The sequence below is a fragment of the Elephas maximus genome, chromosome 11 (assembly GCF_024166365.1).
Source record: "Elephas maximus indicus isolate mEleMax1 chromosome 11, mEleMax1 primary haplotype, whole genome shotgun sequence".
Classification (NCBI taxonomy): Eukaryota; Metazoa; Chordata; class Mammalia; order Proboscidea; family Elephantidae; genus Elephas; species Elephas maximus.
In genome coordinates this window covers 65,729,526-65,754,995 of record NC_064829.1, presented here as the reverse complement: position 1 = coordinate 65,754,995, position 25,470 = coordinate 65,729,526, and the positions used below count along the sequence as shown (strand labels likewise).

General features: G+C 40.1%; 1 protein-coding gene across 3 annotated transcripts in view; it reads right to left on the bottom strand.

Annotated features, from left to right (window-relative positions):
- Nucleotides 1-3,045: 3,045 nt before the first annotated feature.
- The window catches only part of WDR7 (WD repeat domain 7), a 412,772-nt gene continuing 390,347 nt past the window's right edge, over nt 3,046-25,470 (bottom strand). For all 3 annotated transcript variants that reach the window (XM_049901825.1, XM_049901822.1, XM_049901823.1), the window contains 2 exons: nt 17,425-17,529; nt 3,046-5,837 (listed from right to left, as the gene is read on the bottom strand). In XM_049901825.1, coding sequence (XP_049757782.1) covers nt 5,634-5,837; nt 17,425-17,529 — 309 coding nt within the window. In that variant the 3' untranslated portion in view covers nt 3,046-5,633. The remainder of the gene's footprint in view (nt 5,838-17,424; nt 17,530-25,470) is intronic.

Below are 25,470 nucleotides of genomic sequence, written 5' to 3'. Positions count from 1 at the left end.
AAACTTGAAATTCCATATATTCTACCTATCACAGCCCCTCCATCCTCCTAATTAACTTTTATTCATTCCCCAAGGCCCAGTGCAAATGCCTCATCTCCATGAAGCCTAATGATGCTACCCCACCAGAATTAACCTGCCCCCGTGTTCTCTTACCCATTTCTGTTTTTAGCACTTATTCCATTGTGTTGTGGTTCTTCGCTAGCTTGTGAGCTCAACAGCAGCAGGAAAATAGAATATAGGACATATGATTGGCATATACTAACTTTCAGTAAATGCTTGGTTAAATAATGACATTTCTTTACAATGGATTCCATTTTCACTAAAACTTAAAGTGTCACTGGGTTGGCCAAATTTTAGACAGTTCACTTCATATGTGGGTAAACTAAAGCACTAAGTCATTTTGACAGCAGTCAAAACAAGAGGATATTCAGTAACAGAACCTATACATTCTGTCTCTTTTGCTTTGGTGATTCTATGAAATATGTTCTATAATACTATGCCAATCTTGTTCAATCTTGATAGATGTATATTTGGAAGATATTCGTAAAAATAACTCAGAGTTGCCCACAATGCAAATATAAGTCCTAATTTAATGGCGTGATCGACTTTCTTAGGAATCAGTCAAAACTTCAAAAGCCATAATTAACCAGTATCATCCACTGGCATATATTCTGCATTTCTTCAGTGCCTGCAAATTTTGGTGAAAAGCAAGGTGGCGACAAATAGCAACATGGCAAAGAGGCTGGTGAATACAGGTAGAACCACAAGGACTCTCCATTGGGTAAGATGTCCAGACCTATGACTAGAGTCCAGACAGAACACAAAACAAAAAGTCAACAATATTTTCCAAGGAACACAGAGTAATTCATAACATTTTGTATCTGTGCCCATGAGGACTTCTAAACGCCTGCTAAAATCCTAGCTCATACTTACTGAGTGCTTACTACATGCCACTCTTCTAAGTATTTACATACATAATCTCATGGATTTAACAAATTCAAGAAATATTTACTGGCTCCCTACTACAAATCAAGCATGTGCTGAATTCCTGGTCTTCTCTGGGAGATCTCAGAACACTGGGGCATCTTGGCTGCCTGTGTTTTCCTTTTGAAACAAAACAAAACTAAAAATTTCCAACCATATCTACTTCCTCGGAATAGAGTGGATTTTTTTTTTTTTTCCCAAATGAGAAAGAGGGTATATAATTGTAGGCTACATTTTCACTGTCATTTTAATAATCATATACTTATATGTTTACAGCAGGCTTGCTGATGACCACGTCCATGAGGAGGCACACCCGGGGTGACTTTCAGTCTGTAGACTAGTCAGGACTCCTTTGTCCTTCTGAGCTTGGTAGGGAGGTTTGGACACCATTTGACTTCTTGGTTTTCTTATCTGTAGGAGAGAAAGAATCTATATCCCTTTGATGGAGGTATCTGTCTACAGAATGAATGGATCTAATCTTGCTGGTAAAATGGAGTGAATTGCTTAAGGCTTTTGCTTAGAAGGGCACTAATTAGAATACTCTTATGAGTAATTTGCTTAAAGGGACTATGGAAACTAGAAGTACTTCAAGTTCCAAAGATACATGAACGTGTTTCTTGAGCAAAAAATTGAACTAAATGTGAGGGAGGGTCTAAGATTTATGATACCACCATGGCAGGGCTAACATGAATCACAAAACAAAATTCTGAGATATTAGCACAATGCAATGTAACCACTCAAAACGCGATTTGTGTTCAAGAAAATCAACAGAAACAAGAAGCCTGAACACCTTCTTGGGCATTCAACATTCATAATGATGCCCCCTTTTAAGGCTTGATTAAAAAGACTGATAACCTCAAACATACAATTGTGTGCTCTGTTCATTTAAACAAAAATTATAAGCACAAGCCTTTCTGAAATCTTTTTTAGTGTGAAAACAGCAAAAAGAACTAAACGTCTAATTTTCGAAATTCTTCTGGCTTTTCTTTTTGACCTTTGGTATTTGTATGTATTGACGATCTCTAAACCATTGTACAAAAACACCTTGAAGTGTCAAGCTTTAAAAATGAGTCTTCTTTTCTCTTTCTCCTGTGCAGCTTGGATTATCTTGGCCTTGTCAAAATACATTCTCTAGTTAGAGGCTGGAAATATTTCCCTCCTGGCTCCAAAGTATTGATTTTCTTCAACACTCAGCTCTGTCAGTCAGCCGAAGGGGTGAAAGGTGAAAGTTCACCCAGCACTGCTTGGCTTTACCTTCCTATTAATGTCATGCCCTTTCCACATTTGATCAGTTTATGTGATCACCAATCATACAGAGCTGTTACTGCCCCTATTTTCCTATAAGGATACATTTAAGTCATCACCAGACGTGAAAACAATTCCTGGACCGACGCTTTGGGTATTTGATTAGGGCCAAGAATGCTGCTACATTCAACTCCTTTATGTTTCTCTTATAGACCATTATACTGTGACCTAACGATTGACTCAATTCAAGCTGTTCAATCTTCTTATCTGAAAATTAAAACAAGTATGTTCCCTACTTACACATAACTCTCTGTGAGCAATGATGACCTATTTTGTTATTCTTGCTTTTTCTGAAAACCAATTACACCCTTTACCTCAGGGATTCAAATTCAACTCCAAGCTGGGTATTAAATGAAATGAATTTAATGATCTCACCCAGCTCCCGTGGGGCAGCCGACCTATGTCATCAAATCTGACAAGATATAATTTGGTACAATTAACAGTCTATTTAGGAGCAATTTAGGGCACAATTCCGTTGCCCAAACTACAGAGGGTGCTGTTGAGTTTCAGTAGGGGAGTCTAACTGGTTCTCTCACACTTTTGCAGTGTAGGAGGGACTTCTTTCTTTACTGTCCTTCGTGAGCAAGCTTGCCCTTCTTGAAGCTAGCTCTCCAGGAAAACGAATAATTAGGGAGAAACAGAAGGCTTTAATGTGGTACCAAAGAGAGGGGAAACGAGCGTGTGGATTTCAATTGAGAATGTTTAAGAAGAGTGACCAACAGAAAAAGCAATCAGACATGAAAAAGCCTTCGGTACAATTCTTTTTTATTTAACACACATATGTACACGGGGACATTTAGTACATACAGAGTCTATTAAGTAGAATCATCAAGAAAACTCTTGAGAGGCAGACATTTTAATTCACTTGCTGTGCACAGTGACTTCAATCATTACAACATTTTCATACAGGTGTCACGTCATGTCATCTTTTGCTTGTAAATCACCAACTAAGCCACATATGTCTCTACATTTACAAGGACAAGTCCAAATACAGTGCCAACAAAATCAATAAAACACTAAAAGCCTACGCTGGGGTGACAGTATGAAGTTTACCTCAGTGCTGAGAAATCTAAGCTGGGATGAAGTTTGGGAGTGTGGTTGTCAAAATAGCCAATGAGAGATTTGTATTAACAAGAATGCAGATATTAGTTTAGCAGCTAGAGACGTCTGTCTAGCCGTTAGATATCACTCAGCCCAGGGTTTCATAGTCACAATGTTCTACTGGCCAGTCACCTTGACTGGCTGGCTGGCATCCATCACCTGGCCATTTGGCTCCTCTGGCGCTCACAGCGCTTTGTTCTAAATCTCCCTGGGGTATCCCATACGAATATTTGTGGGGGCCTGCCTCCCGTCCCATACCTTTTTCCTGATGCAATGAAAATTTTGTTTAAAAAAAGGAAGTCTCTAAGGTACACTTTTACCTCATCATTCCAGAACAGGTTTGTAGTCTAGAATAAACTAATTCTTGTTTAGGTTCATAAAGTAAACATGTGCTGAGTACAGAGAAGACTTGGGGAACCCACTGGAAAAGAAAGTGCACCTTTACTTTACCACACGTTTTTATATCTCTACTGAACGCAACAGCATGTTCACCAAACAAACGAAGTTTACACTATACAGCTCTTTGCTTCTTCCTTGGAAACTACATATATAATCTTTATAATTACAATGTACATGCAAGTGGCATAAATTCACTTTTGAAAGAACACTCAAAGTCTACCAAGGAATAGTACAGATCTGCCATCAACGGAAATAGCACACTTCACATCAATAGGAAAGTGGAGTTCTAATGGTCTTCACTGTTTAATATCTTCTGTAAAGACCTGTGCCAGTGAAATAACAGATGTATGTCCTTGGACCGTGGTCCTGCTTTTTTGCGTATCACATGAACTCTGACAAGCTATGCTTTTTAAATTAAATACTCCTATTATCATTTTGGTTCCTCTGTAAACTTTGCATATTTTCTCTGAATTTAATAAATCCTTTTTTTCTATTTTGAGTTTAATAAATGCTTTTGCCCAACTAACCAACCAATCAACAACCAACCAACCAACAAAATCCCCAAATTATATACAGATCAAAGTTTGTTAGGAACGATTCATACAAAATATTATTTTATGGATTTTTTTCCCCATTACTATGAGCAAGATTCAGCATAATTTGACATAAGAAGAAAACAGTGACCTAGTTCAAGCTTACTTCAAAGCATGATGGACACCCTCATTGCAATGTTTGTTCAAATAAATTGACTGAGAGCTCTCACGTTTCAGATACATTCCTGAAAGCTCAAGCCACGTTCACTAATTTTCTAGGATACTTGTTTAAAAGAAATGCCTTCTTTGTTTTCTTTTAAATGATCACTAGTAGTTTAAAGGCTGACTTGTAATGATTACATGATAACTGACATACGTCATACATGTGAGGATTGCTGATTTGTAAAATTTCTGGAGGAAGGGGAGGTAAGCTCTACCTTAAACAAAAACATCTATAGCAAATAGATACTAGAGCCTTCATTTTAGGTATATGGTATGTTTCCAAACTTGGTTCTTTATCACAAAAGTTTCTTCAAAGATTAGTTTTATACTGACTGGATAATTATATTATCTAGATCATAAGAAGTGATGATTTTTATTTTAAACTACTAAATACACCATCACTTATGTAGGATATGAGGATTTTAGAAGGCTAGGCATCTGGACAACTGTATTCTCTGCAAGGAAAACGTTTTTCTTTAATATTTTCTCATTAATTTCGAATCATTCAGGTGTTAATAAAGAAGGTAGTGGCTCAACTCTAGGAAATTAGATTAAGGAAATTCCTAACAATCATTGGAAGGAAAAAAAAAACAACATGTAAACACAGAATCTTGTTGGTAAACATTAATATGTTTTAGGAAACCTAAAGGAAAATAGCTTCAATAATTAGGACTGCCACAATACCTCAAAAACCAATGTCAAAAGACCAGTTCCAGCAGCACTTCTGAGGTGGGTTTAGGTCCCTGGAAATGCCGATCTGGGCTGAGAGTGCAATCACAGTGTTTATTGATTTCCAGGCTTCGGTTGCGCCAAGCAACAAGACTGTTCCCAGGAACCACGGCCTTTCCCCTCCCATGACTGGCAGGGAAAAACTACCCAGTGACGAGGCGGCCACATCCAGTGGAGCTGTGTGTGCATGCTCTAATCAATGGGTGGCATGAGCCAGGTCTGCCCTAGAACCATGCAGAGGTGATACAGACCAGCCAGGCCCTGATGACACTGGTGGGGCAGGCACTGAGGCACGCTCCAGTGAGGAAGGACAGACAACCGAGAGCGCGCCAAGTGCAGTCAGAGCACCGGCCGGGAGCCTCAGACTATGAAGCGGTGTTCCTTGCCATCATGGGCCATCAGGATGACGTTGCGGTTGGAAGTCCAGATGAGGCGGGCCAGTCGGAGGGCGTTGTGGGAGCCAGGGGAGGCGGGCTGCACAGGGGGTACCTGGTAGGTTTTGATACAGCGCAGCTGAGGGGCCGAATTCAGCATGCCGATGCTTCCTAGGAGCGAGGTATTCATCTGGAGGGAGAGAGGGGATGATAGCACATGTGTTTAAAGAGCCATTTCCCTTCCGTGAACACAGAGGGGTTCCGGTGACACACACTTATGGTCACTTTCTCCTCCATGTGGTTATTCAGACTCAACTAGAGGGCTGCTTAGGAAGAAAGGCCTGACAATCTATTTCTGAAAATTAGCCAGTAAAAATCCTGTGGAGCCCAGCAGTCTGATCTGCAACCCCTCATGGGGATAGTGCAGGACCAAGCAGTGTTTTGTTCCCTTGTGCACGGGGTTGCCACAAATCAGGGCTGACTCAACAGCAGCTAACAACAACAACAACAACAACAACAACAACAAAGGGTTCCTTAGGATGTACCTGAAATTGTTCTGATGCAGTTATAATAGATACACAAATACAGAGAAATTTGGCTTTGTGGGAAGAATCTGACAGCAGGAGAGTACATCCATCTTTAAGAAGGGAGCTGAATGTTAGATGCCCATAAAACAGTTCAGTTCAACAATATTAGGAAACCCTGTTGCTGTCGAGTCGATTCGGACTCATATGACCCTACAGGACAGAGGAGACCTGCCCCACAGAGTTTCCAAGAAGCGGCTGGCAGATTCAAACTGCCGACCTTTTGGTTAGCAGCCAAACACTTAACCACTGTACCACCAGGGCATTAAATAATGCAGACCTTTTGATTCTTTAATGACAATGCTAAGAGTGGTCGGTCACTGGATCAGAGCTCAAAACTGACTCCCATCTACCAACCCTCCTTCTTCACTCCTCACCTGCTTTTAAAACATCTAGTACCTAGAAAGCGCTTGTCTATTTTGAAGAGAAACAAGAATCAAGTCCATTTCAACACTATCTGTGGTTCATTGTTTTGATGAGCTAAGTATACTTTTAATACTTTATTGACAATGATTTTTTATGAGTCAGTATTTCTGTTTGGCAGCTTTTCTTGAATTTAAAATTATTTTAAGTTTTCTTAATCCATTCATATAAGTGCAAAAACAACATTAAAATTATAAATCACAACTGTCATCTTTTTATGCAAATAACATATATCCTCTGTGTTTGTTTGCCGGCCACAACCACCTGCTTTGAGGCATCCTCACAAGCGGCCACCATGCGAATCCTCTTCTACATGTTGCTGTCAAAAAAAATTAGCATAGCACTTTGGAAAGTATCTTGTGGGGGAGGGCATGGCTGGCAAACAGAAGGCCCGCGTTATTTGTGTAAAAATACTGTACACACTCGGGTCAACGTACTGAATCCTGGATGTTATCTAAAGCAACTCATTGCCGTTGAATTAATTCTGAGTCATAGTGACCCTTTAGGACAGAGTAGAACTGCCTCATAGGGTTTCCAAAGAGTGGCTGGTAGATTCCAACTGCTCACCTTTTGGTTAGCAGCTGAGCTCTTAATCACTGCACCACCAGGGCTCGTGGATGTTACCTAAGTGGATGTTATCTGAGCAATGGAGTCTGAAGAACACTTAAGATTCTAAATATTACTTTAAATGGTTTCAGTAAGTCTCACCTGTGCTATTAGAAATCACACGGAAAGCATACTGAAAACTAGCACAGGAATCTCGGAAATAATATTTTTTCTTTGTACTCGTTTTCATTTCCAGCTCCCCTCTCCAGTAAAACCTCCATCTAAACAGATAAGATTGGGGGGAATTGCGTGAAGCATGCAGATTATGAGCCAATGTACGCAAATGGTTGACACATGAAACCTTGGCAAATCCTAGGACGTTTAAGATGTGTTACTGCTGATATCATGTTCTGCATTAGGATCAGTACAAACTATCAGCCATTCCTTCTCCGGGCCTTTCTCGGCAGCAGGAGGGTGTCAGCAGGCGTAAATCATGGCATCTCTAGCAGGGTGCGTGCAGGCTCCACTGACATTTTCACAATTTAAATCATTTTGAGTAATAACCCTTTTAAGATGACTAATGTTACTGATTTTCCTGCATTAATAATAGTGCCGAACACAACACAGAGGTGAAAAAAAATCACTAGTGTACGAGGTCACATTTTAAAACCAAATGTATGGTTATAGTTAACTCTTTCTACTAAAGTTCAGTTAACATTGAAAACCAGGCAGTATCTGACTGTCGCCCTTTCAAAAGCCTCTTTCCTTTCTTCCTTCTTTTTTTTTTTCCCAAAAACTCCATAAAAGATTAGGAAAAAAAAAAAAAAAATCAACGCCTTATTGCTTTCTGGAGGTTCCCAAATAGTTTAAACATAAATGATGATGGTGAGCTCGATTTGATAGTTCTCACTTCTACAAAAAGTAACAGTACATAATAATTTTGTCCTTTTACAGAACAGCTCCAAATGATCCAGAAAATTGTTGGTTAAAATTAACTGGCATTGAAGTCTTTTTTAAAAATCTAATTTCTCAGTTGATAAATAACTACAGAGTATTTTTCATTCTTTACGGATTTTCTTTGATAATACGTATGAAGCTTGATTTCTGCTGGTGGCTCAAAATGCTAGGGGTATCCAATATGCCCAGACACTTTCCTATTTTTAATTCTTTCCTTCAGATTTAGCCAGGCACAGAGTAGGTAGGCTAAGGGCTAAAGGGGGCCAGGGAGAGAATACCTAATGGGAATGCTATCCATGGAAAGACTTAAAAAAAAAAAGTCTATTTTTCTTTCTGGGTCCCCCTTACAACCTGAGCCATCCCTACTCTGACAAGTGCCTTCGGGAGGGTCAAACAGCCTCCTCTCTCAGAACAGAACTACGTGAAATTCTGTAAGAGACCCAGTGCTTACAGTTGCATACAGTTGAAATGAAGATGACATCCATGTTAACTATAATCCATTGCTCCTCAGACTATCCTTTCCCTATAACCTCTTCAACTTAGGGATGAATCTGAAATAGTAAGGTGGGTGTTCATCTTCCCAATGAGCTCAGCCATAGAACTCTCCTGAAGGAATTAACCACTTTGTTATTCAATATTCATGTATTCTTGACCAGTGACTGACTACAAACTATGCTAAAGAGAGAGAAACGTGAGCCCTGAACAAATGAAAACTACTTGGAATTACATGGTTATACTGTTTTTTCCTGATTATAAAGATAATAAATGGTAATTGTTAGAAAATGCAAATAAAAAAGAGGGGCATAAGAAAGCAAAAATCCCCTGAAATCGCACTTCCTAGAGGCAATCACTGTTCACATTTTGATAGAGACCCTTCCATGTATATATGTCACACACACGTACAGGGAGATGCAGATATAAGGGATATTATCTAAACAGGCTTAATTAATGGCAGTTTCACAGTTTGCTTTTTTCATTCCACTGTTCTTCATTCGGCTGACAAGGGTGATCTTTTCATGTTAATGATTACAGATTTACATCATCATTTTTAAAATGGCTGCATAGTGTTCTATTGTATAATGGTAAAAATAAAAATAAATAAAACCAGTATTTAATTTATTATTAGCATTTCTGAAAGAAGATATTTATTTGTTGGAGGGTGGTGAGAGAATTAGAGATGCACGCCACTACCAGACTCTCCTTGCTCAGTGGAGACACTGAAGTGAGCGAGCTACCCAAACTGCAGGAAATATGTTGGAGGCTGGGAGTGTCTGAATGACTGCTAAACTACCTCATTCAATAGTAAACAAACTAAAATGGAATTTTGGATTTTCTCTTCTCCTTAAAAATAATGTTTCACAAAACCAGTAGAGTGAAGCTTATTTTTTGAGCACACAGAAACACATAAACACATATTTCACCCAATAACAGGAAATGCTTTAATGCTGTTCTCACCGTTAAGTGATGCTGCGCACAAACCTTTTACTAAGTCTCACTTGAGTAATTATCCAACCAATATTTCTCATTAACACTCATTTCTCAGCAAAGATTTTAATAGCTGATAGCTCTAGTAAGGTTCTGTATTAATAAGACTTCATTAAGTTTTCAAAATATATTACAGTACACTTACTGGAATAATATAAAAGTATTATCATACATCATTAGAACTAAACAACAGCTATCTAAATAAATCAGCAAAGCCCATTTGCGGAGAGCAGCAATAGTTCCAACTCTGCTTTTTGGATCCTCTTTAATTCAAATAAAAGACCGCTATGCTTCTGGTAGGGGTTTTATTGTACTTTTGTGATATAGCTGAAATGATATGTTTCTGGGCCATCCACTTAAATTTCAAGACCAAGCTGGGTGTGATTTAAGCATGCGGGAATAGGCTGCATTTTAAGTTCTGACATTGGTTTGAGAGGCAATAAAGAACTGGGTGTTGCCTGAGTTGCTTTGGTGCTCTGTGCCCTGAACACCCACGTGTACAGACAACACAAGGCAGCCCTTAGAGTACATGAGCTTGTGGACTAAGGTGCTACAGCCTCGCTCTGCACAGTCACATGTAGAGACATAGAAGTTTAAACGTCCTTGGTAAAGCCTACAGATAACAGAGGAGGCTGTCCGCAGGGTGGGGGGAAGGGGGCCGGAAGATAACAGAGGTATTTCAAGAAGATATCTATAGAGTGCACAAACACAGATACTTATTAAATACCTCACAGGATTGATTTATGGGGTCTGAAGGCTTAGGACCATAGTCTTGTGGGACAACTCGGTCGACTGGCATAATACAGTACATAAAGTTTATGTTCTACATCCTAATTTGATGAGTAGCGTCTAAGGTCTTAAAAGCTTGCAAGTAGCCATCTAAGACACAACTATCGTTCTCTACATGTCTAAAGTAAAAGAGAATGAAGGAAACCAAAGACTCAGAGAAGAAACTAGTCCACAGGACTAATAGTCATTTACCATGAAACCAGAAGAACTAGATGGTGCCTGGCTACCACTACTGTACCTCTGATCAGGAACACAATAGATGGATCCTGATAGAACGGACACAAAATATAGAACAGAACTGAAATTCTTTTTTTTTTTAACTGTGCGTTAGGTAAAACTTTATAGAGTAAATTAGTTTCTCATTCAACAATTTATGCACAGATTGTTTTGTGACATTGGTTGCAATCTCCATATTGTGCCAGCACTCTCACTTTCCCCACCCCAATTCCCTGTTTCCATCCATCCATTTCTCCTGTCCCTTCCTGCCTTCTCGTCATTTCTTTTGGGCAGGTACTGCCCTTTCGGTTTCATATACATGACTGAACTAAGAACCACGTTCCTCGCATGTGTTATTGCTTGTTTTATAGGTCTGCCTAATCTTTGGCTGAAAGGTAAACTTTGGGAATGGCTCCAGCTCTGAGTTAAAAGGATTTCTGGAAGCCATAATCTCAGGGGTTCTTCCAGTCTCTGTCAAACCTGTAAGTCTGGTCTTTTTTTGTGTGAATTTGATATTTTGTTCTACATTTTTCTTCCACTCTATCTTGGACCCTTTAATGTGATTCCTGTCTGAGCGGTTGGTGGTGGTAGTCGGGTACCATCTAGTTCTTCTGGGCTCAGGCTGGTGGAGGCTATGGTACTTGTGGTCCATCAGTCCTATTGTGTCTTTGGTTTTCCTCAGTTTCCTTTGCTCCAGATGGGATGGGGCCAGTAGATGTATCTTAGATAGCTGTTCACAAGCTTTAAAGACCCCAGACACTACTCACCCAAGTTGAATGTAGAACATTTTCTTATGAACTTTGTTATATCAACTGACCTAGAAGACCCTGATAGAATGGGTGCAAACTATGGAACAGAACTCAAATTCTTAAAAAGTTTAGACTGACTGGATCAGTTGACACTAAAGGACTCCCTGTGACTATTGCACTGAGATACTCTTTAATACTTGAACCAAAACTATTCCATGAGGTTGCCTTTTAGCTAAATAATAAATAGATTAGCTGATAAAATAAACAATATTACCTCTGAGTACTGTGCTTCTTTTAAAAAAACCATCTACATGAGACCAAGCGGTCAATACTTACTCTAAAGCAAAGACAAGGAGGCAAACAGGGAGAGAAACATGGTGTTGAGTTGGTTCCCACTTACAGCGACCCTATGTAGAACAGGATGAAACCCTGCCTGGTCCTGCACCATCCTCACAATTGTTGCTATGCTTCAGCCCATTGTTGCAGCCACTGTGTCAATCCATCTCATTGAGGGTCTTCCTCTTTTTTGCTGACCCTCTGGTTTCACCAAGCATGATGTCCTTCTCCGGGAATGATCCCTCCTTTTAACATATCCAAAGTATGTGAGACACAGCCCCTCCATCCTTGCTTCTAAGGAGCATTCTGGCCGTATTTCTTTCAAGACAGATTGATTCGTTCTTTTGGCAGTCCATGGTATATTCAATATTCTTCTCCAACACCACAATTTAAAGGTGTCATTTCTTCTTTGGTATTACTTATTTATTGCCCAGCTTTCACATGCATATGAGGCGATTGAAAACACCATGGCTTGGGTAAGACACACCACAGCTTGGTAAGGCGTACCTTAGTCTTCAAGGTGATGTCTTTGCTTTTCAACACTTTATACAGATCTTTTGCAGCACATTTGCCCAATGCAATGCCTTGTTTGATTTCTTGACTGCTGCTTCCATGGGTGTTGACTGTGGATCCAAGAAAAATGAAACTTCAATCTTTTCTCCATTTATCATGATGTTGCTTATCTTTCCAGTTGTGAGAATTTTTGTTTTCTTTATGTTGAGGTGCAATCCATACTGAAGGCTGTGATCTTTGATCTTCATCAGTAAGTGCCTCAAGTCCTCTTCACTTTCAGCAAGGAAGTTTGTGTAATCTGCATAACACAGGTTGCTAATGAGTCTTCCTCTAACCCTGATGCCCCGTTCTTCTTCATATAGTCCAGCTTCTTGGATTATTTGCTCAGCATACAGGTTGAATAAGTATGGTGAAAGGATACAACCCTGACACACACCTTTCCTGATTTTAACCACGTAGTATCCCCTTGTTCTGTTCTAAAGACTGCCTCTTGACCCATGTACAGGTTCCTCATGAGCACAATTAAGTGTTCTGGAATTTCCATTCTTTGCAATGTTAGCCATAATTTGTTATGATCCACACAGTCAAATGCCTTTACATAGCCAATAAAACACAGGTAAACATCTTTCTGGCATTCTCTGCTTTCAGCCAGGATCCATTTGACATCAGCAATGATATCCCTGGTTCTACTTCCTCTTCTGAATCCCACCTGAATTTCTGGAAGTTCCCTGTTGATATACCGCTGCAGCCGTTTTTGAATGATCTTCAGCAAAATTTTAGTTGTCTGTGATATTAATGATATTGTTCGATATTTTCCACATTTGGTTGGATCGCCTTTCTTGGGAATAGGCACAAATATGGATCTCTTCCAGCTGGTTGGCCAGCAGCTGTCTTCCAAATGTCTTGGCATAGATGAGTGGCACTCCCAGTGCCTCATCTGTTTGTTGAAACATCTCAATTGATATTCCATCAGTTCTTGGAGTCTTGTTTTTTGCCAATGCCTTCAGGGCAGCTTGGACTTCCTTCTTCAGTAACATCAGTTCCTGATCATTTGCTACCTCCTAAAATGTTTGAATATCGACCAATTATTTTTGTTAGAGTGATTGTGTATATTCCTTCCATCTTCTTTTAATGCTTCCTGCATTGTTTAATATTTTCCCCATAGAATCCTTCATTATTGCAACATGAAGCTTAAATTTTTTCTTCAGTTCTTTCAGCTTGAGGAATGCAGAGTGTGTTCTTCCCTTTTGGTTTTCTACCTCCAGGTCTCTGCACATGTCACTATAATACTTTGTCTTCTCAAGCTGCCCTTTAAAATCTTCTGTTCAGTTTTGCTTCATCATTTCTTCCTTTTGCTTTAATTACTGTATGTTCAAGAGCAAGTATCAGTCTTTTCTTTCTTTCCTGCCTTTTAGTGACCTCTTGCTTTCTTCATGTCCGATGTCCCTGATGTCATTCCACAACTCATCTGGTCTTCAGTCATTAGTGTTCGACACATCAAATTTATTCTTGAGATGGTCTCTAAATTCAGGTGGGATATACTCAAGGTCATACTTTGGCTCTCTTGGGCTTGTTCTAATTTTCTTCAGTTTCAGCTTGAAGTTGCATTGAGCAATTGATCGTCTCTTTCACATTCTGCCCCTGGCCTTGTTCTGACTGATGATACTGAGCTTCTTCATCATCTCTTTCCACAGATGTAGTTGATTTGATTCCTGTGTATTCCATCTAGTGAGGTCCACTTGTATAGTCACTGTTTATGTTCATGAAAAAAGGTATTTGCAATGAAGAAGTTGTTGGTCTGGTAAAATTCTATCACTCGATCTCCGGCATCATTTCTGTCACCAAGGCCATATTTTCCAACTACTGATCCTTCTTCTGCATTCCAATCACTAGTAATTATCAATGCATCCTGATTGCATGTTTGATCAATTTCAGACTGCAGAAGTTAGTAAAAATCTTCAATTTCTTCATCTTTGGCCTTAATGATTGGTGCATAAATTTGAATAATAGTCATATTGACTGGTCTTCCTTGTAGGCGTATGTATATTATCCTATCACTGACAGCATAGTACTTCAGGATAGAACTTGAAATGCTCTTTTTGATGATGAATACAACACCATTCCTCTTCAAGTGGTCATTCCCGGCATAGTAGACCATATAATTGTCTGATTCAAAATGACTAATACCAGTCCATTTCAGCTCGCTAATGCATAGGATATTGATGTTTAAGCATTCCATTTCATTTTTTACGATTTCCAATTTTCCTAGATTCATACTTCGTACATTGCACATTCCAATTATTAATGGATGTTTGCAGCTGTTTCTTCTCATTTTGAGTCATGCCACATCAGCAAATGAAGGTCCCAAAAGCTTGACTCCATCCACTTCATTAAGGTTGACTTACTTTGAGTAGATAGCTCTTCCCCAGTCGTATTTTAAGTGCCTTTCAACTTGAGGGGCTCACTTTCCAGCACTATATCAGACAATGTTCCGCTGCTATTCATAAGGTTTTCACTGGGTAATTCTTTTCAGAAGTAGACCACTGGGTCCTTCTTCCTAGTCTGTCTTGGCCTGGAAGCTCAGCTGAAACCTGTCTGCCATGGGTGACCCTGCTGGTATTAGAATACTGGTGGCGAAGCTTCCACCAGCAACATGCAAGCCCCCACAGTACAACAAACTGACAGACCCATGGGGGAACAACCAGAAATGGAAATAACAACCAGAACGGAAATAATGAGCAAGTTGACACGCTGTGTAAAATGTAACCAATATCACTAAACAAACTGTGTAGAAGCTGTTACATGGGAATCTAATTTGCTGTGTAAACTTTTACCCAAAACACAATAAAATATTATTTGGAAAAAAAAAAAAAAAGCCCTATGGAACAGTTCTACTCTGCACACATTGGGTCACCATGAGTCAGAATCGACTCAATGGCAGCTAACAACAAGATTGAAGGTAGAGGCCTGGAGTAAAAAATAAATAAAGTTACCATCTAATGAGCAATCATGAGCTCTAACATAAGAAAGGATGCTAGCCTAAATTCCATCGATGACTGAGGCAGAAACTTTCATAAAAATAGAAAAACACTCAAGGAAGGGATAAAAAGATCCAAATAAAACCTTGATGATCTAGATAAAGCGAAAAACATTCACCACATAGAAAATACAGGAAAATACTGGAAACAGTTTTAAATCTGGCTAATATCTGATGTATTCCTTTATATAAAAATTATATTTCCTTAGTAGAAAAAGGTTGGACAAGTGTAACAAAAGAGAGGCTTTTTTGCTTACTCAAAAGAAGAATGCATGGATAGAACATAAGTTCCTTGAAAAGCAAGGAACCCATGACTTGTAGATGTCCATATCTCTAAAGTGCAGGCCAGTACCTAGCACTTGCTGGCTGCCATCAAGTCAACCCCGACTCATGGTGACCCCATGCCCAAGGGAATGAAATGCTGCCCGGTCCTGCGCCATTCCCACGATTGGCTGGGGATAGAACTATTGTGATCCATAGGGTTTCCATTGGCTGATTTTCAGAAGTAGATTCACAGGCCTTTCTCCCTAGTCTGTCTTAGTCTGGAAGCTCCACTGAAACCTGTTTAGCATGGTAGCAACATGCAAACCTCCACTGACAGATAGGTGGTGGGTGTGCTTGAGGTGCATTGGCTGGGAATTGAACGCAGGTCTCCCCCAGAGAAGGCAAGAATTTTACCACTGAATCACCACTGCCCTCATACTTAGCACTTAGACACTCAATACATGTTCAGTGAGTACAGCTTTACATAAAAGCTCCTCAGAGACTTTAAAAGAATGGAAAATAAGAATAAGCTTACATTAAAGAACAAGTTGGTATAATAGGGACCACTGTGTTAGGCTAAGTAGAAACATTTGTTGCAAGAGTCCAGTTTATGGACAACTAATGGATTCATTCTGGGGTGTCAGTAGCCTAAAATGGGTTCTGTGGTTATTCACCAGGAAAAATGAAGACAGGTGAGATCGTCGAGGAAAAGAGTTTAAGCTAGCTAAGATGCTGGAGAGAGATTCCGAAAGAAAGGATAATGAGAAAATAAACAGGACAACTAAATTAGACGAAGAGTGAAGAAGTCTGTGACAGATTTGGGAGTTGTCATGCTTTAATAGCATGTTGTTAATTAAGCAATTTATTGTATCCGTTTTACATTTTATTAGCTATTGACTGTTTTTTTTACACCGTCATCAAGTTGTACTGAAGCCTTGTTTAAACTTTTTTTTTTTTTAGCTTTCAAGCAATACACAGAACCTCATAAAACATACTTGCACCTTGGAAAGTGAAAACCGAAAAACCAAACCCGTTGCCGTCAAGTCGATTCCAACTCATGGTGATGCTGAAGGACAGAACAGAACTTCCCCACAGGGTTTCCAAGGAGCGTCTGGTGAATTCAAACTGCCAACTTTTGGTTGGCAGCTGTAGCTCTTAACCACTGTGCCACCAGGGTTTGCTGGACAGCGAAGATAACGACAAAATCTTAAACTAACTTTTTCGGGGGGATTGACAATGTTTAATTTTTTAAAAATTATCGGGACTAAAAGGGAAAGGTGATTAAAAAGAAGATGTGATGGAGAGTTATCACTGAGGATGAAACAAGCTCTATTATAAAAATTAGTTGCTCAAAATTAATATTAATTAAACAATGGCGTTCGTATGAATTGCCAGCCAAAGTTGCTCAGATTCTTTTTAGATATTTTGAATAATTTGGGAATTAAGAGCATTATGTGGGAAATCTAGAATGCATGCAAAAATGAGATAATATGAACAGGACATAAAGTTATTACTAGGCTGCATGATTTTCCCTCTGAACCTTCAGAGTTGAAGACCCAAGGACCGAGCTAGGTGATCTGTGTAATTCCCAGGCCGAGTAGCCCTTCAGCTCTCCCCAGACGAGCAAGCACACCGTGCCCTTGCTTACTTCTGACCTGCCGCACCTGATGCTCCCTCGCCTTAAGCACCCACCCCTCCCTGCACTCGCACTTGGCTCTTCCTCTGCATCTCACGTCTCAGAAGTCTCTTCTCCTACATGGGAGGCAGGGAGGCAGGGAGGTAGGGAGGCAGGAGGCAGTCGGACAGGCATAACAGGAAGCTTTTCCTACCACAAGCACATCATGCAGTGTCCTTCAGGACCTGTATGTCTGCACTTACCTGCCAGAAGGAAATGTGGCTGTCAGTGTTTGAATAGGTGGCAAGGTATCGTCCATCAGGAGCAAAGGCCACTGCAGTGATTGGTCCTTTGTGTCCATGGATCGTCTAAAATAAAATTCAGGAGTCATTCATGTGTGTGTGCCACAGAGCCATCAGTGACACAACTCCATGTACACATGTGAATGCATTCCATGTTGAAGAAGTTATTTTACAGACATTAGATACCGTTATTCTCTTTACTTTGTTTATACAATCAGGATAGAAAAATAGGAAACACAACCAAAGTTCTCTCGCAGATATATTTAAGGGCTTCAATCTTATTCTGATGCGTCTATCTGTTTCCTAGTTGAGATCCCGCATAAACCCAAAGAAAACCCATACCTTAACAGAAAAACCAATGTGTTAATCCATTTATCTCCATTACAGGGAAGATTTTTACAACTAATTAGAAAGGTAAGAAACTGACTGCCAAACCTACCCAAGAACCTTGATCATCTGAAATGTAAAATAATCAAAGCTGTATATAAAACTCCTGCCTTGGAAGGAGTTAAAGGCTCTAATCCCAACTCCTTGGTTCTTCGTGTTTTATGCTGTGTTTCGCACCAGTGACACTGTGTTTAAATGCACGCAGCTGCGACCAGCGAACATACATGTATGCATGTGCTGGAGGTTTGGACACATATATAAATCAACTACTATTAAAAACAAGTTAGCAGGGATAATTCTGAGTCTTTGCCAAATAGCTATCACTGATATCATTGATTTAGCTATGAATAAGAAAAGGACATTGTATTTTAGAATAGGTCTTTGCTAAAAGGCCTTTACTAATAAAAATTACCCTCAAGGCTAATGATACTAATAATTATAGAAAACACTGGGATACTAAGAAAATTAACATAATATAATGTTAATCACCATCCACTCAACTATTAAAGACGAAACATCTATTGCATTAATCAATATTCAGTCTGGCTTACAAGCTGTAGGCTGGTCTCCTCCCTTTGTCTACAAAGAAATGGGGAAATATGTTCCCTGACATTAAGATGATACAGGAGGTTTGTTCCCATCTGCAATTTTAGATGAAGAACTGTGAACCTGAAGTCTCACTGAAAGCATCAGGCTTATTATGTGACTCGGCCCTACACACTGTAAATTTCAGCAGGCTTCTTTTATAACTCACAGCAGAGTGGCCACATGAGGAAGAGGAGGGAGAGAGGGGAGTACAAGCACTTTCCTCAGGCCTCTGCATTCTGTTGCTGCCATTGCTCATCTCTCCAGGCACTGCAGAATTCCAAAGAATGTCTGTTTTTCAAAATCCAAAAAAAAAAGGAGGTAATCTTGGTGGTGCAGGCCGGGGCCCTAGCTAGGCAGGGAGCCTGCTGAGTTAGGTTGTGTGGGTTTGAGTCCAGGCCCTCAAAACCAAAATACCAAACCCACTGCTGTCAAGTCGATTCTGACTCACAGCGACACTGTAGGACAGGGCTTTAATCTTTACAGAAGCTGACTGCCTGTCCTTCTCTTGCAGAGCAGATGGTGGGTTAGAACTGCCGACCTTTCGGTTAACCACTTTGCCACTAGGGCTCTTATCCGGACCCCACTACTAACTGTGTGACAGGAGCATGTTATTTAACCTCTCTGTTAGTTAACCTCAGAGTATCCCAGTCTGTGAAGCAGGGGTGATGAAGATAGCTGCCTCATTAATGAGATAATACATATATAGCACTCTGCTCAGTGCATGGCATATAATAATAATTCAATAAACATTAATATTTTTGCTATTCTTCCTTGCTTAGAAGACGACCAAACAAATGTAGACAATCACATAACTTCAATTACTTGAGCACACTGTTTAATGAAGAAGCAAGGGGGAAAAAAAATGCCCTCACTGCATATGCCAGAATCAGCATCACTTAGCATTTAGGGTTGCCTAGAAACATCACACAGATTCCAGACGGTGGCATTTTATTAACCAGACATGGTAACTATCCATGGTGCTGGCCCACGAATGTGGTGCTAAATAATTATTGTTAGAAACCAGCTTAACATCAACTATACTAGAATGAGAATTACTGCATGCAGGGGAAAAAAATTAACCAATTACATGGAAAAAACTGGCCATTTCCACCTTCAATGTCAATTTAATAAGCTCATTGGGAAAGCAATTTTATTTTTTTAATCTTTTTTTTTTTTGTACTTTAAATGAAGTTTTACAGAACAAACTAGTTTCTCATCAAACAGTATACACATCGTTCTATGACATTGATTAACAACCCTGAGACATGTCAACACTCTCCCTTCTCAACCCTGGGTTCCCTATTACCAGCTTTCATGTTCCTTCCCGCCTTCCAGTTCCTGCCCTAGGACTGGTGCACCCCTTTAGTCTTGTTTTGTTCCATGGGCCTGTTCAATCTTTGGCTGCAGGGTGAAACCTCAGGAGTGGCCGCATTACTGAGCTGAAAGGATGTCTGGGGGCCATACTCTCCGGGTTTCTCCAGTCTCTGTCAGGCTAGCAAGTCTGGTTTTTCTTTTTGAGTTAGAATTTTGTACTACATTTTTCTCCAGCTCTGTCCAGGACCCTCTATTTTGATCCCTGTCAGAGCAGTCAGTGGTGGTAGCTGGGCACCACCTAGTTGTTCTGGACTCAGTCTGGTGGAGGCCGCGGTAGATGTGGTCCATTAGTCCTTTGGACTAATCTTTCCCTCTTATCTTTAGTTTTCTTCATTATTCCTTGCTCCTGAAGGGGTGAGGCCAGTGGAGTATCCTAGATGGATGCTCACAGGCTTTTAAGACCCCCAATGCTACTCACCAAAGTAGAATGTAGAACATATTCTTTATAAATATGTTATGCCAATTGAGCTAGGTATTCCCTGAGATCATGGTCCCCACAGCCCTCAGCCCAGCATTTTAGTCCCTCAGGGAGTTCAGATGAGTCTATGGAGCTACCATAACCTTACCTTATACAGGTTGTGCTGGCTTCCTCAGTATTGTGTACTTTCTTACCGTTCCCCAAAGTTACCACTTAACTATTAAGAGTTTTTTCCATCCCCATCCCTCCCTTCCTTCATAATTTTAATTGTTTCTTAAAATAAAGATTCACCCGGCCACAACCAATGACTGCCCTGACAGGGAGCACAACAGAGAACCCCTGAGGGAGCAGGGGAACAGTGGGATGCAGACCCCAAATTCTTATAAAAAGACCAGACTTAATGGTCTGACTGAGACAGAAGGACACTGGTGGTCATGGCCCCCAGACCTTCTGTTGGCCCAGGACAGGAACCATTTCAGAAGCCAACTCATCGGACATGGATTGGACTGGACAATGGGTAGGAGAGGGATGCTGGTGAGGAGTGAGCTACTTGGATCAAGTGGACACTTGAGACTATGTTGGCACCTCCTGCCTGGAGGGGAGATGGGAGGGTAGAGGGGCTTAGAAGCTGGCAAAATGGACACGAAAAGAGAGAGTGGAAGGAGGCAGCGGGCAGTCTCATTGGGGGGAGAGCCATTGGGAGTATGCAGCAAGGTGTGTATGGGTTTTTGTGTGAGAGACTGACTTGATTTGTAAACTTTCACTTAAAGTACAATAAAAATTATAAAATAATAAATAAATAAAGATTCACTTATGCTGAAGATCTGAAATGCTACTGCTACTAGGCTAATCTGAGGTTATTTTATGGTTAAGATAGTGGATAAATAAAGCTTAAAAAAAGAAGTTGCAAACTGAAGCTCGCTTGGTTTGGTCTGCAAAAATGTTTTTCTAAGTCATCAGATGTCTTGTAAAATCAAGAATCCCAGCCTCTCCTAAAAAACTGGAAGTTAGGTATGTCTGACCTTGGTTGTCAGGTGGCAACATCAGGCAAGGCTGAGTGGAGGTGGCCACTTCTGCCGGAGCACACGTTCCCCATGTCACCAGTCCCAGCACACTGGCACAAACAAAGGCCTGTGTACCCAACACCAGACTGCCTAGCTCATAGACTTACTGCCTGGTCCCTCGTGGCATTTAATGCAACCCTTTCATTAAAAATACTTGATTCAAAAATCATTTCTTCCATGTTCTGGGATCCCACTATCCATCTCAGATGTGAACAGACTAACGGCTCCTCTAAGAAAAATTTAAGCCCCTCCAAAGTCAATCTCTGTGTAGAAGTGGATTGATCTACCTTCTGGAGTCTTGGTCCCTAGATTTCAAAACAGAATGTTTAGCCTGCCTCCTTCAGATTAGCATTCTTCCTTAATCAGCAGCAAGCTGACTGTACTTCAGACAATTCGAGAATCCACAGTGAACTTCTATAAGCCAGCATGTCTAAAGGATGCAACGGTCCAATGGGCACATTACCATACTTTCCGGTGAGATTTGCTAAGTTAGTCCTATTGCAAAGGCAGAAAATCTAACACACTGAGACCATATTTGCTCCTTCGGAAAAGTCTTCACTAAATTTATATTTCATATTATGCCTTCATCTTTTATTAAAGGCTGGTACTTAAAACATCCACTTCAAGAATACTTCTGTGTCAGTTGAAGACATTGTTCACTATGTTATCTAATGTCTCTAGGAGAAGCTCCAGTGAAATAAGTTCTTCCTGGAATTTTTGACCAGGAAGATGTTTCTCTTTCCAAAAAAAAAAAAAATTTTTTTTTTTTTTTTAAATCATGTAACAAGAATTACATAAACAATCTAAATGTGTTTGCTTTATTGCCAGGAAACTCAGAACTAAATTTATACTCATTCTATGTGTGTAGTAATAAATACTTCCTATCCAATTCACAAATTATTGCTCTATTTCCATTTTGCTGTGGAGGTCCTGGTATATACAGAGTTTGATTTTGTTCTTTAAAATTGTTTTGGGCAAAGGTGGGCTATGCTTTAGATCAGAACGCATCAACACACTAACACCCATAGACACATATACACACATACTATGGTACTGGAAGGTACCCGACTGGGCTGTCTTAAAGCAACCTAGAGAAAAACCATGCAGCACTGTCTGCAGCTGACAGACAGACCTGCTGTCTTACAAGGAAGCAAGTGCCACTCATTGTGGTTCTGGGAAGCTCTCGGTTTTAATCGGTTTGGTACATCTGGTGAGTTCATTCCAATCTCCCCCTGAGAAGTGCTCCAGTCCTCAGTGTGATGGAAATGTTGCCATTGTCTTTTGTTTTGAATCTCTGAACTCCTGAGGTCTGTGCAGGCACCGCCTGAACTGACTTTAACCTCCATTCTGGCAGGAGCCATGCAGCTGTGCGGGGGCTCACAGTGAACTTGAAAGATGCTTTGTGACGGGGCAAGCCAGTGGTTCGGTTCTGAAATGCTAGACTGTAAAGAGCATTTTCAAAAAAGCAGGCTTCAGAATAAAAAAGATGGGTTGACTTTTTAATATGCAAATGAGGATCATCAAAGAAACTGCTGTATTGAAAAGATAGAAATGGAATATAAAGAAATTAATCTAATTCAGGAAGTGCTATGAACAATGAAAGAAATCAAGCAATTATCCCTAGCAGGAGACAGAGTGTTGCATTGTTAATCATCCTCCTTTTCCTATGAAAGAAAAGGAGCTGAGAGGCATAATTAATAATGAGCAACACTTGCATTTACCTACCAGTTTTCAACAGGCACTTTCAATGTGCTCTGCAAAGAAATAGAATTAACCCTGTTTTACAGAGAAGGAAACAGACATGAATTTCTAAAATGATTTGGTCAGTGCCAACAGAAGCCATGACTGTCTAGTATATTCTCCTTAAAATTGCCCTTCACATGGTCTGTCTCTTCCTGGGGTCCTTGCTATTCAGCTTCCAAATGACAAGTTTGAAAATTGAAAAGATCAAAAAGAATGTTTTATATTTATTTGCCGGTCTTATCACTTTTTTTTTTTAAGGAGAGAAAAAACAACCAAACAAAATATTTTCCGACATTTAAAATAAATTATAAAGAAAAAAATTTCCAAAGGAAGGTAAATTTTGCTATCATGAATACTATCACAAGGGAAAGATTTATAAAGTACTGATCCATGTACTTTGCATATATTTACCATAATAAACTGAAAAAAATAAAAGAACTTGGACTGGACCTTGATGGCTCTAAGGTATTTAAGGGCTCAGAGAGAAGAAGGCTACCTTGGCTGCAGGCCTTCTTGGGGAGCAACATGGATGGTTTGGACTGAGATAGGCAGCTGCAATTTGAGGGGTGTTTGAAAGGTCTGCTGAACTGAAAACATGTCCCCAGTTGGCTAAAAACATAATTATTCCTTCAGCTGAGGCATTTTCCCTAGAATGTTGTTAGGTACTGTTGAGTCAGTTCCAACTCACAGTGACCCTACATACAACATAACGAAACACTGCCCAGTTCTGCACTATCCTCACAATCATTGCTAGGCTTTAGCCCACTGTTTCAGCCACTGTGACAGTTGAGGGTCTTCCTCTTTTTCAATGACCCTCTACTTTACCAAGCATGATGTCCTCCAGGGACTGGTCGCTCGTAATAACATGTCCAAAGTACGTGAAATGAAATCTCACCATCCTTGCTTGTAAGGAGCATTCTGGTTGTATTTCTTCCAAGACAGATTTGTTCATTCTTCTGGCAGTTCATGGTATATTTAATACTTTTCACCAACACCATAATTCAAAGGTGTCAATTCTTCTTTGGTCTTCTTTATTCATTGTCCAGCTTTTGCATGCATGCAAGGGGACTGAAAACACTATGCCTTGGGTCAGGTGCATCTCAGTCCTTAAAGTAACTTCTTTGCTTATTAGCACTTTAAAGAGGTCTTTTGCAGCAGATTTGCCCAATGCAATGTGTTGTTTGATTTCTCAACTGCTGCTTCCACAGGCGTTGATTATGGATCCCAGTAAAAGGAAATCCTTGACAACGTCAATCTTTTTTCTGTTTTTCGTGATGTTGGTTATTGATCCAGTTGTGAGGATTTTTGTTTTCTTTATGTTGAGGTGTAATCCATACTGAAGGCATGAACACACTAGCAGATATCAAACAGTCATGTGTGTTTTCATGAAGTACAAGCATGGCAGGTGCCCTGAGTTTAGGCGAGCCTAAGAGGAGGGTTTGTTTGTACATGGAGGCAGGAGATATAGTTGGAGATAAACTATATATTCGGGGAAGTGAGCACCTAGGAAACGAAGATAAAACCAAAAAAAGCAGTTCCTGTTGATTCTGACTCAGTAGAACTGTGTTTCATAGGATTTTTAATGGCTGTGATCTTTTGGAAGTAGATTACCTGGCCTTTCTTTCAGGCACCTCTGTGTAGACTCAGATCGCCAATTTTGGTTAGCAGCCCAGTGCTTAACCATTTTGCATCACCCAGGGACTCAGGAAGTGAGGATGGAGCCCAAAAAGAAAAGGAGAGGCAATACCAAAGACCAAATACATCTAGTATTGGCCCACCTAATGATGACAACATCAACTGAGGTTCAGGATGTCTTACCTCTGCACTTGAAGCACTAACCATGGATTTGGCAACTCTTACAGATCACAGCAGAAGTCAGGAAAGGGCGGTGACAAGGGTGGACTAGGGTTTGATTTGCATGACTTTCTGACATCCAAATACAGGAGGTCCCTGATTTCATGGCTGACTGGCAGGGAGGTAAGTGCTCAAGGCAGAGTGAAGACAAAAACAATGCTCTGACTGACAATTTTGTTTGTTAGGTTGGGGAAAGACTTATCAGAAAGAAAGAAAAAAAAGCCATTTCAAAAGATTCGAAGAGTTAAGAATTAATTTAGGAATTAATCACATTCAAGAAAAAAAACACTACCGTTCTCTTCTTCCAAACAACCAATTTGTGAACATTTTATTAGATATTTAAGGTTCATCTATTCAAGGGAACAAATAATAGATGCAACTAATAATTTAGGCAGGCAATAGCACCATTTAAAAATATAACCTAGTCTGTGGTTGATCAGGAGGCCCAAGTGAAATATAATTATCACTATGAACTAAGCCTTCTCAGGCCTTTTTTTTGTGCCCAGATTCTCAAGGCCAGATGCTACTGCCAACAACACTGAAAGGTTACCCGTTCTTTTCTGTATGTGGACAGGGCTG